The sequence below is a fragment of the Sinocyclocheilus rhinocerous genome, unplaced genomic scaffold, assembly GCF_001515625.1.
Source record: "Sinocyclocheilus rhinocerous isolate Xijiao unplaced genomic scaffold, SAMN03320098_v1.1 scaffold982, whole genome shotgun sequence".
In the NCBI taxonomy this organism is placed as follows: Eukaryota; Metazoa; Chordata; class Actinopteri; order Cypriniformes; family Cyprinidae; genus Sinocyclocheilus; species Sinocyclocheilus rhinocerous.
In genome coordinates this window covers 65,534-78,194 of record NW_015640441.1, presented here as the reverse complement: position 1 = coordinate 78,194, position 12,661 = coordinate 65,534, and the positions used below count along the sequence as shown (strand labels likewise).

Sequence of the window (12,661 nt, the reverse complement as noted above, 5' to 3'; positions counted from 1 at the left end):
TTGCTCAAGGGCACCTCAGTCGTGGTATTGAAGGTGGGAGAGAGCGCTGTACATTCACCTACAATCCCTACAATCCCTGCCGGTACGAGGCTCGAACTCGCAACCTTTGGGTTACGAGTCCGACTCTAGGCCACGACGCAAGTGAAAGTCAATGTCTTTTAAGTAGGCGTGCACATCGTGGCCTCCTGCAGGGTTTGGAGTGAAAGTGGGAATGTTTCTAGCCAGCTTATCCAATTCTTTAGGTGACACGCCGTGACTGGAAGACAGCCTTTGAAAAGGCTCCCACCCCCTTGCTGCTGCTGGGGGTTCAGGGATGCTGGCAGGTGATGTCTTGAGCAGTGGGCTCTCACCCCCCTTTCGAACTGGGAATTCTTGACTAGGAGGTATCAGCCTGCTGGTTAGGGGAAATTCTGTGATGTGCATTTCCCTTTCAGAGTCACTTTGCAGTCTGTTTAAGCTGTTTAAGCATGTTTCAGCTCTCGGTGAACAGTGTCAAGTTATTTTTTTAAATAGTCTCTTTGTTGGGCCAGGGCACTGATTTCAGCCTGCGAACTTTGCAGGTGGCCTTCGCAGGCCTTGGCCCTAGCATCTCTCTCTTTGAGTTCAGTCTCTGCTCTCATCAGGAGAGCCTCGGCTCGCTGAAGTTTTTCACTTAGTTCCTCTCTGGTGTCCTTTTCCCACTGCTCTCGGCGTGTTGTGTCTACACGGAGATCAGTTAAGGCTTTCTGGAGTCTTTCTACTTCCTCCTGCAGCTCTGGGTCCTTTTCATCCGCCGTCCTGTGCTGGTGCTGAGTCTCCGACGTTAGCTGGTCCAGTTGACTTTGAGCAAGCACCAGGTTTCTCTGAGCCTCCTCAGCCTGGAGCTTCAGCGCTGCTGCTTCCTGTTCCATGCGGGAGATGCGTGAGATGTGGAAACAGATGTCTGTATGTTAATGCACTGTGTGTGTATTGTCTGTCTCAGAAGATCAAAGTATCCGAGTTTCTTTAATCCTGTGTAGGATCGTGTGACATCAGGGTGCTCAGGTTGTCGTCGAGCTGTTCCCGGCTCAGGTGCTGCAGGCCGCCGGCTGCTTCAGACAGGAGTGTACCAGTCATGGCACTCAGCCAGGACTCTAGTCGATCCCAGTGGGCATCAGGGCTGGATGATCGAGACATGCTGACTCACTGGTGAAAAGAGATAGGGAGAGAGAGAGAGAGAGAGGGACAGCACAACAGGCCAATGCAAGTCCTTACAGCATTAACAGGCTGCAGTTATAGTAATTATATGTTCTATGTTTGGTCTGTTTGATGAGTACAAACAGTTAGCGGTGTGTAGACCAGACACCTGTTATCTCGGCCGTGAATGGCAAGGTGTGTCTGATTGTTGTGGGGGGCACCGGAAAGGATCTAACTAAAGATTGTTGACAGCGTGATCGTCTAAAGACTTTGGCAGCTTGGGTCGTCAATCTATTACTCAGCCTTCCCTGATGATTCTTCAAAGGTTCGTCTCTAGGCAAACAAAACAGAACAAAATGAAAAACAAACAAACCAACAAATCAAAACACAGAGAGAGATAGAGGAGAGAGCAGGTTTAAGCCTTTCACTGCTGATAGGTGTTTTGACAGGGCCTACAGAGTAGAGGGTGCTGCTGGGTCATAACATCTAGTGTGTTTGGCCTTGCTGGGATAGCAGAAGCAGGCTAATTACCTTAAAGATTGAGGAGAAACCTGATTTTGGGGTTTTGCTAGCTGGATGGGTTAGTATTCTATGGGCTAGGCTTAGTGATGGACTAAGGTGATCCAGTCAGAATCCCGTGACAGCTCACTGTGATCCGCCGTGGAGGCAACCGTCGCTTCACCAGCTAAGCACTAGAGGGAGTGCTACCTATAGGTAAACACAAATGGCTAGAACACAGAAATTAACTTTAAATTTAAATTCAAACACTGTTTAAACTAAATTTAAATAAGTGAGTGGTAAACTGAGAGAGAAGAGGGGGAGAGAAACCTGATAAAAAAAAAAGAAAGAAAAAAAGGAACAAAACAAAACAAAAATGATAAAAGTAATAAAAGATAATAAAGTAGAAACAAACATAATACTAAAATAAAGAAATAAAACGGCAGGTAACTAGAATGGTGAGATAGATAATAATGACTAAAGAAGCAGAAAGAAAATTTAAAATAAAACAAATTGACGTACATGGATTTAGGGAGAGGGAAGTCGACCTAGCTGAGAATGCCCACAAGGTGGAGTTGGTGAGCCCACACAAGGTGAAATCAGGAGGGTAGAGGAGGAGTTCAAGAAGTGTTAGATACTTAAACAGCCTGCCCTCTAGCGTTAGTTTAAGGTACTGTGCCTTAACTCCAATTGTGCTTAAAACTGATCGCGTTTAGTGTGAGATTACTCTCATTCTAACAGACAATTTATTGCAGCTATCACAAGAACAATGTAGATCCCAACAGATTCTTACAGTTTGTGTAACTTAACTGCACAATGATGTGTGGCAGGATTTCTTCGCTGCCAGTACACAATAAAAATTTATGAACAACAGGGTTTCTTCGCTGTTGTTATGCAAATTTCACTTGATCAAGGTTTTAAAAGCTCCCATTTACATTGGATTTCTTTGCTGCCAGTACACAATTACAAATTAAAAGCAACAGGGTTTCTTCGCTGTTGTTATACAAATTTCACTTGATCAAGGTTTTAAAAGCTCCCATTTAGATTCCAATCAGTTACTGGCTCGCAGTGTTCTTATGAGCAGATCTGCATTAGGCAAGCATTAGCAGCATTAGTCAGCTACTCTAATGGTTAAACCTAAGGGAGTGAGATCGTCTAGTTGAATGAAATTGGAATACGCAATGACTTCAATCTAGCATTTCTTCGCTGCCAGTACACAAATAAAAATTATGAACAACAGGGTTTCTTCGCTGTTGTTATGCAAATTTCACTTGATCAAGGTTTTAAAAGCTCCCATTTACATTTCAATCAGTCTACTGGCTCGCAGTGTTCTTATGATCAAATCTGCATTTAGGCACGCATTAGATAGCTACTCTGATGGTTAAACCTAAGGGAGTTAGATCGTCTAGTTAAATGAAATTGGAACTTCGCAATGACTTCAATCTAGCGATACTATCAAATATAAGGCCTTTAAAAGATGATAAGAGGAGCATCGCTCAAATCTATCTTTATCGCAATGCAGGAAGATTTCGTTGTTCCAACAGGCGATTTTGATAATATTAAAATGTACTGTAAAGAGATTTCTTCGTCTTTAGAGAACAATTTTAATATTATGAACTGCAGTTTACTTTAACAATTAACAGTGACTAAATGTTAGACAAATAGAGGCAGTTAAAATACAGTACTGGAGGTGGCTTTGAACCATCCATTCAACCGAGTGAGTTCGCGTTGCAACTTGTCTCACTCTAAGCGCACACAATATAAAAACACAAATAAATTGATGCTGGGTTTGCTCACAAAGTTTGAATGTTGCCTGCATTCTCCACCAAATATGTAGCAAATTAGCTTAAAAGGGAAATATTTATAATTAATTATAACTGGTTATAATTAATAATAAATATTTAGATTAGATCTTAGAATTAACTGTAGCAGAATCAATATTACAATTATTTGATCTGTCCGTCCACCGAGCAGACAATATATTAATTTATCAATTCAAGGAAAGATTAATTTCCTGGCCTAGGAAGAATAGCTTCCCTACTTTTATGCAGTACTAGCAGTAATTTAGCATGTAGCAAGATTCAACATTCAGTGACCCCGAATTGTGAGCAGCACACAGAGGCAATCAATTGTGAATATAAGGGATTTAATAAATGAAACTACAGCTAACATACAAGACTAAGCAAAACACATATACAGAATGAAGAAAAGTAAGGAAGAGATAGAGAAGAGCAAAAGAATGGCAGTATTTCACATCAATTAACCACAACCTAATGAGAATCATCAAAGAATCAAAAATCACCTTAAAAGGGGCTCAAACTTAAACATGCATCTAAATAGTTGTAAACGGTTACTTGCATTGGCTTCAATTGCTGAACAAGAGTCCTGATGCGGTAGACAACGGAGGTTCTTGATGAGTTCTTTTAGAAGTGAGCTGGAGGTTTTGCTCTGGTTCCTCTGAAGATAGGAAAGTCCACAGCGGATCGACAAAGTTACTTGAAGATAAAAACTGCCGGAAAATCAAACTCAAGAGGAGAGTTTTGAGGAGTCTTGGATAGTGTCCATCTCAAGAAGAAAAGTTTTGAACCAAGATTAGTTTGAGCTAATGACTTTTGAAAGTTCCTATCCACACCCAATGGCAATTTAGCACCCATATAACTGTAGAATCTGGGGCCAGGACTGTAATTTATATGCAAATGTCAAAAGGCTGAAAGGGTCTTTGAGACATAAAGCCCCCATGACCCTCAATGATCCTAAGCAGACGCTACACCCTGTAAGCCAAGTTGTGCTTTTGAGAAGATCAGCTGCTACAGATCTAGATCCATGATCTGCAGGATTGACATCTGATGGAACATAATTTCACTGACTAGACGAGTAGATGATGAAAGAATACATTGGATTCTCTTATTCACATATACATAAAAGCGACTTGTTTGATTGTGAATATATCCAAGAACAACCTTACTGTCAGTGAAGAACTGGATACTGTTGAACTGCAAGCCTATTTCTTCTATAATCATGTCCGCAATCTCAACTATGAGAACTGCAGCACATAGTTCCAATCTTGGAATAGTAAGATCTGGCTGTGGTGCCAACGTTGTCTTTCCAAATGCAAAGCCAAGATCTGTTTGACCATTGTGAGATGTGAATCTCAGATAGGCTACAGCTGCTACAGCTTTCACGGATGCATCCGCAAATACACACAGCTCCCTTGACTGAACCTCAGAAATAAGAAGAGATGAATAAGTACACTAGTACCTCAATCGTATCCATTCTGGCTTTGTCATCTGGTAGTGAGGAATCCCAGTCTTCAGCCTGTGCAGAGTTCCCTAAGCAACAGCCTGCCCTTGATGGTAATAGGAGCAATAAAACCAAGGGGATCATATAGGCTGTTTACTATTGACGGTACACCTCGCCGGGTAAATTATTTCTTGTCATCAACAGCCTGGAAGGAAAAGGTATCTGAAGCATAAATCAACTGGGTACTATACTAACATAATCTTACATAATTATAACATACTCAAAATACAAATAAACATATTAACAATTACTTACAGACAGGGCCGTAGCTGGGGTTTGCGGGGCCCCGGTGCAGGCCCTGTTTGAAATTGTTTCATTTGTATGTTTGTTCTGTTTATTTATTTGTGCTATTTACACAATGTTTAAATTTTTTCATGTTTGTAGGTGTCCAGGTACTGAAACCAAATAATCAAATGTAAAATAGCATTGCATAGTCTTCGCTGTATAAATTAAATATAGCTAGATACATTTTTGTTAAAACAACAAAGTAATTCAGACAAGAGCAGAGAGTGATTTTCTCTCTTTCATTTTCTTGGATTAACATTAAGGACACCGACAGCAGCTAGTAAATTAGGCGCGGTCACTTCAAGATACAATGCATCCAATATAATGATACACATCTGATTTGTTCAAGCTGGAAATTTTGTTCAAGCTATTTGTACGTTCAGGTGCAGGAGGAAGCGAAGGAGAGCTTGGTTCGGTGTGCGCTGTCTGTGAGACGCGGCTCTCTGTGTGCACACCGAACACAGTGCGAGTACTCAGTTGAGTTTTTTCGTGTCCTGTGTTTGAATGCTTTAAACTCTTTGAATGTTTAAATTGGCAAGGCTTATAAAACATGTGCAAATGCTTTCGTGACGATGGGCAGCAGTGGCCCATCAACTGTCCTAAGCATCATTTTAGGCTGCCTCGGCCAGTTGGTTGAAATGACCAGGGGGCCCCCCTCAGCCATGGGCCCATATAATCGTCACCACCTTTCACCCAACTAGTGACAGCCCTGCTTGCAGACATTACATCTCAATGAGCAGTGAAAACCCAGGTGGACTTAGATGTTAGGAACCGCATGAAGCACCTTGCAGAAAACAACTAATATGGCCTACTTCCTCTTAAAACACGAAGCCTGATACTAAGAGGATTCTCACAGTCCCAATTGACAGCCCAAAATGAATATCAAAATAAGTCATGATAAATTGAAATATAAAGTATTATATTTATATAAAGTATTAAATATTATATTTTATATAAAACAATAAAAAATATATAAATGTGCATTGATTACTATGTTGACTACGCTTTACAGTAGCATTTTATTCTGGGCAGTGATAAAGAGACAACATTAATCGGCTATATTTTTCTTGAGTGACCAAGAACCTTAAGTGTACATTTTTTTAATCAATTAAATGAATGTACTATATTTTAGTTAAATAATATTTATATAATATTTTGAGGAGATTCTTTGGTACTAAATGATATCTGTGGAATAAATATGATCCATTAATGACGATTTAAAATATTTTTGTCTAGTATGTTTATTATTTATATTGCAATTAGTGTAGTATTTAAAGGGGTCATATTACGTTGCTAAATAAAGAACATTACTTTGTGTATTTGGTGTAATGAAACAACTTAACCACTGATTTCTAGTTGTGTCCTCTTTTGGAAGACCAAACAAAGTAGTTTCGCTTTCACAGCGTCTCCACGACATGGCGGCGGCGGCAACAAAACTACAGTGAGAATCAAAGTTACACCTTCTTTCTTTGCGTATACATTTGGCCGGTGTTATGCAAATCTTCCCACACAGTGACGTAGACATGTGGGGGCGTGTTTAAACGAGGCGTTTTAGGAGGGCGTGGACGAGTCTTAACTTTTATAAAGAATATCTCTTTGGGTTTGAGGCCATGTCCACACGTACACGGGTATTTTTATAAACAAGGAGTTTTTCCTTCTTCCGTTTAAAAAAAAATCTCAGTCCACATGAAAATGCAAATGCATGCTATGAAGCACTGTCAAGAGCATGCCAAACCAACAGTTGGCGATATAATCTCAACCGTGAAGCCATGTTGTCCAATCAGAAGCCTGAAAAAGTTTCCAGTAGGTGGAGATAACAGTGCATGCTCCAACGTCACAAGCCATAAACTCCGGTTTTACTGTCTACACGACAACACTGCAACCGGAGTTTTTGAAAATCTTCACCCTGGCAGGCATTTTAAAAAATGTTCGGTTTCAGTAACCTGGTGCTGCGTTTGCGTGTGGACGAATGGCCAAACCGCGTAGAAAAAGCAGTGGTTTTAAAAATAACCGCGTTCGTGTGGACAGGGCCTGAGACTTTAGTCTTTGCAACTTTAGAGATCGTATCTATTCACAAAACAGCTTGTAACACTCCAAAGAGAAAGGAAAACTTGAAATCGCGTCATATGACCCCTTTAAGGTTGTATTACAATTAGTGTATTATTTAAGGCATAAGTATACACAACAAGTGAATATTAATAAATGCAAGCAAATACTGAATTTAATCCAAGTTAGAAGTTTAAAATAGTGTTTAAAAAAAGCAATCAGTTGCATTCAGCAAAACCTTTTTATTATATAATATATCCAGGGAGGCACTAGGTAAGTTATTCTGAATGGTCTTCACAAGGTTCGGGAGGAGCACGATCAGATAATCAACCAATTCAGCACAGGTGGAGCTCGTCTAATTGATCAACTTAATTAGTGTTATATATACAGTGGGGAAAATATTTATTTGATCCCCTGCTGTTTTCGTAAGTTTGCCCACTTACAAAGAAATGAAGGGTCTGTAATTTTTATGGTAGGTTTATTTTAATGGATAGAGACAGAATACCAATAAAAAAATCCAGAATAAACACATTATATAAAGGTTAGAGATTTGTAACCATCAATCGGCCTCGGTCTGGAGCTCCGTGCAAGATCTCGCCTCATGGTTGATGATGATTCAGTGATTCAGAGAAGGCTTGGGAGAAAGTGCTGTGTTCAGATGAGACAAAATTGAGCTCTTTGGCATTAACACGACTCGCCGTGTTTGGAGGGAGAGAAATGCTGACTATGGCCCCAAGAACACCATCCCTACAGTCAAGCAGGACGACTTCACCGCATTGAGGGGCAAATGGACGGGGCCATGTACTGTAAAATCTTGGACGAGAACCTCCTTCCCTCAGCCAGAACACTGAAGATGGGTCATGGATGGGTCTTCCAGCATGACAATGACCCAAAACATACCGCTAAGGCAACAGAGGAGTGACTCAAGAAGAAGCACATTAAGTTCATGGAGGGACTGTGTGAGGCAATGTATCTTCCCCTGCAGTGGGTGACGTCGTGCAGGAAACGCCACTCTCCCTCCCTCCGGGGATTCCCCAAAACATCGGCGATTCGTCTCCATATATATCAATTATCATTTCCGTTGTTCTTTTTAATTAAGGACTTGGTCCTCCTCCGGTTGCTGGATTTTTTCGTTTAAATATTTCCTTCTTTGCTTCCTGTACCGTGTTTTTAAACCATTTCTGTACATCTTTGGCGGTTCGCGGGACCAAGGGATTTACACTATTAACTTTATCCGTTATTGTGGCCCAAACCTTGTGTTTTTTGTTAGGTTAAAAGTTTGGGTGTTATCATGGATAGCACACTGTCTTTTGAAACTCAAATTAATAATATCACACGGACTGCATATTTCCACTTGCGTAATATTAACCGTCTCCGTCCCTTTCTCTCAACCAATAATACAGCAGTTCTTGTTCATGCACTAGTCACTTCACGTATAGAGTACTGTAATGCCCTTCTCACTGGTGTTCCCTCTAAATTGCTACATAAGCTCCAGTTGGTTCAGAATTCTGCAGCTCGTGTTCTTTCTAGAGCACCCTCTACTGAGCACATTTCATGTTTACACCCCTTCACGTGCTCTCAGATCCTTATCTTCAATTTCTCTTGTGGTACCTCGGATTCGACTAACTACCATGGGTGCCAGATCTTTTAGCTATGCTGCACCCCCCGCCTATGGAACTCCCTTCCCCCTGATATTCACAACAGCGATTGCCTGCTAACTTTTAAAACGTGTCTTAAGACATATCTTTTTATACTGGCTTTTTTATAATGTTTTATTGAGTCTTTACTGCACTTTATCTGTATATGCGGAGTGTTTGTTGTGTGTTTTTGTCTTGTGTAGTGATTGTGATTTGTATTTATTTTTATCTTTGCTTGCTTGTGAGGTGACCTTGGGTGTTTTGAAAGGCGCCATTAAATAAAATGCATTATTATTATTAAATATTAGGGGGGAAAACAATTTCATAGAGACATCAGTAGTATTGGTATCAGTGATACTGGCCTTCAGTCATAAAAAAAGATGCCATTAAACAAATATTAAAAATATATTGTCGTTATGTTGTTTGTACATTAATTTGAAGATTTAATGTGAAATTATTGCTATAAAAGTATATTTAAAAACTTTAATGTTAGGTGGGATTAATCGCTATTAGTTTCAGAAAAAAATGTGTGATTTTTTTTAATTTTTTTTATTGACAGCACTAATATATATATATATATATCTGCACACACACACACACACACACTCAGCCAACTCAACTCTGTCCCACGACAGATTTCCGGCATCCCTCCTCCACTCCAACAACTCACTCGTAAACAGTGTTGGGCAGTAACGCATTACTTCGTTACTAAAAAAGTAATCAAATTACAGTAATGCGTTACTGAGTAATTTAGCGGATTATAATTTTCAAAATAGTAATTAGGGTATAGTTACAAGCCGAGGTCTCTATACGTTACTGCCGCATTACATTGCTGACAGAATGCAGTGTTTTATAATCTAGAGATTGTAAAAAGGATGTAGCACACGCACTGTCGAGTCAAGTGCCAGTGGGTTAGAGACCTGCTCTCCCGCGAGGCCCGACGCAACAGAGTGCGGACAAGATGAGCGAGTGCTGGTGAGGGCGGGTAGACACTCGTATTTGTGCGGGATGTGGGAGAATAAAATGTTTCACGGGACTCCCACAAAATAGAAATATCTAAACATAAAAAGATTCATTATGCATATATTTATTGTGTTATAACATAGATTTGTGAAATTGCGATGAACTGAAATGTCTTTTAGAGATTATAAATGCCATGTATGTGACAAATAAAAATCGTGAATCTATGCTAGGATTTCATAAATTTCATGGAGGAAAAAAAGTAATGTAACTAATTACTAATTACTTTTGAAATAAAGTAATCATAACAGTAATGTGGTTACTTTTAAATGGAGTAATCAGTAATCAGTAATTTGATTACATTTTCAGAGTAACTTGTCCAACACTGCTCGTAAACTATTCTCATCCCGGGGATGGGGGATGGGGGGGATTTCTCTTGGTTTGGGCTATATTCTGAGCTCAGAGCCCTCCTTCAAGACACCATGCCAAATATGCTTACTATTTGCTAAATCCTTTTGTATGTAAGTGCGAACTCGTGAAACTCATTCCAACTCCAACAGGGAGAGAAAGATTGCAGAAAGACTAAAAACTGTTATTGGTTATAGTAGCGGTTATGGTAGCTATTAAAAAGAGTTGCTCACATTTTCTAACTACATTTATCTTTTGATAAACATTAACTATAGTGCTTTATAAAATACCACTACTGGCTAGATTCCCAAGAGGTCAACTAAACCATCTGACAAAATCATTTAGATTTAGAAGTGCATGATGATGTGAACTAAAAGTTTAATGACATTTGTAACCATATCAATTTACATTAAATAACTATCTGTTAATCATTAGGTAAAGTTTGATAAGTACATTAGTAAACATTAACAAGCACATTATTTCATTTCTCTAGGTATGTGAATATATATTAACTAATGATCTGTTAAGCATTATACGATGTTTTTTGATTTAATAATGAAAGCTTTTATAAAGTTATACCTGATTTTTGCATCACACTTTCTATGAAAGTTTGTTAGTTTGTTGTTTAACTTATTAACCCTTGGATCAGAAGTAATTATTGTACCTTAATTTTTACCTGGCTGCCAGTTATTTTCTTCTCCGCTTCAAACTATTTTGTATTATCTTTCAGGTTTTTGGCAGAGTTTCATGAGGACTTCTTTCCAGAGTCTGCATATGTGTCTGCAACTGAAGCCCATTACAGCATGAAGCAACCACGCTCAGTCTTCTAAGAATCCTTTACAGAGAGAGTTTATATTGTGCTGTGCTCTTCTGAACTTCTGGTCCTCCCCTGACACTGAATGTTGAGCCTATGTTCTTTCTACTTGCAAATTCTATAAATTTCCCTGAAGTATTTCACCTGTCCATTTCTAATTGTACATTTGCAATGTATGACAAAATTTTCTTGACAATCTTTTTTTGTTATTGTTTATAGTTTTATTTTAAAGCATATTGAATTCAGTTGTGCAAAATTATCATTTTCTTATTTTCTAGTTTTTCTGTCATATGAATCCACTATTACCTCAAACTTCCTTATTTTGCTTGTCCTTTCCCTCTCATTCCTCTGCACGAACTTAAACAAGCAGTTGCGCAAAAGCAAGAGGTTTATTGCACATTTGCCACATAATTGTTGTAGTAACATTGTATTAATAATGCTTTTTTTTTTAATTATGAGCTCCACTGATAATTGCTTTGTGAGTCTTTCACTCACAAAATATATTTCTTTTTTTGTATATTGCTGTATATAAAGTTTTCAGTGGTAAAAGGTTTCATCTCTTTTCTTTCTGTGAAAATAGGACAGGGCTGGGTTTTAACAATATTGGCCCCCCCCCCCCCATTATTTATAATAATTAAGTTCATTATTCCCTTGTGTTCCTGTTTCTGTGTATTCTATGGTGTCTTGTAGTTTATCTATTAAAGCCATAATCACTTATGGTGCTGATTAATTTCTCAATACATTATTCAAACTTTTGTTTCCAGTGCTTAAAGGACTTTGAAACTTGTGATTGGTATGAGGAAAATACTTGTTTTGTTGCAGCCTTTCACTGGCATTAATTTCACATATTGAAAAAACCTTAAAAATAGGTAAACACTTCTGTGTAAACATTATGTGCAAAACTATTTGAAGATGTTATTATTTTTATTACTGAATTTGTATTTCAAAAATCTAAATTATCATGCTCATAGCTTTTTCAACATCTGTGATGACAGACAAGGTTGTGCCCCATTTTTTATTTAAAGTAGCGTTTGCGGCCTTGTTACTGTCAAAACATTATTAATTATCATGCTTTATTTGTACATTTACCTATACCAGTAACTTTAAAGTTAACAGATAATGTACTTAATGGCTTTGTTTGCTGTTTTAATTATGAAATTCACCACTCTGGCAAGTCAAGTTAGCTCATTAAAGCACATCAGCATTATTGTAGATTTGAGTAAAAGTTATCAAGTTATTTGAATGGAATTTATTTATTTATGGGAGGTTCTATCTATTGATAGATAGATAGATAGATAGAAATAATCAATAGATAGATAGATAGATAGATAGATAGAAAGAAAGAAATAGTCAGATGATAGATAGATAGAGTCAGATAGATAGTCAGATGATAGATAGATAGTTTGAAGTTTAAAGTAGTTTTAAAAGCTTAAAGTTTGAATGTTTTGAAGGCAATACAGTCTGTCAGAGATAGATAGATAGATAGATAGAATCAGACTGAAGATAGATAGATAGATAGATGCAGCTGCTAGAATACCCGTGTGGTTGCTAAGGTGTT

The 12,661-nt window shown here is 38.4% G+C and overlaps 1 protein-coding gene across 1 annotated transcript in view; it reads left to right on the top strand.

The window, feature by feature from the left end:
• LOC107752714 (male-specific lethal 3 homolog) overlaps positions 1 to 12,147 on the top strand; it is a gene marked incomplete at its 5' end in the record, with an annotated part of 86,500 nt that extends 74,353 nt beyond the window's left edge. The window contains one exon of the mRNA XM_016568735.1: positions 11,020 to 12,147. Coding sequence (XP_016424221.1) covers positions 11,020 to 11,119 — 100 coding nt within the window. The remainder of the gene's footprint in view (positions 1 to 11,019) is intronic.
• Between the last annotated feature and the right edge of the window lie 514 nt (positions 12,148 to 12,661).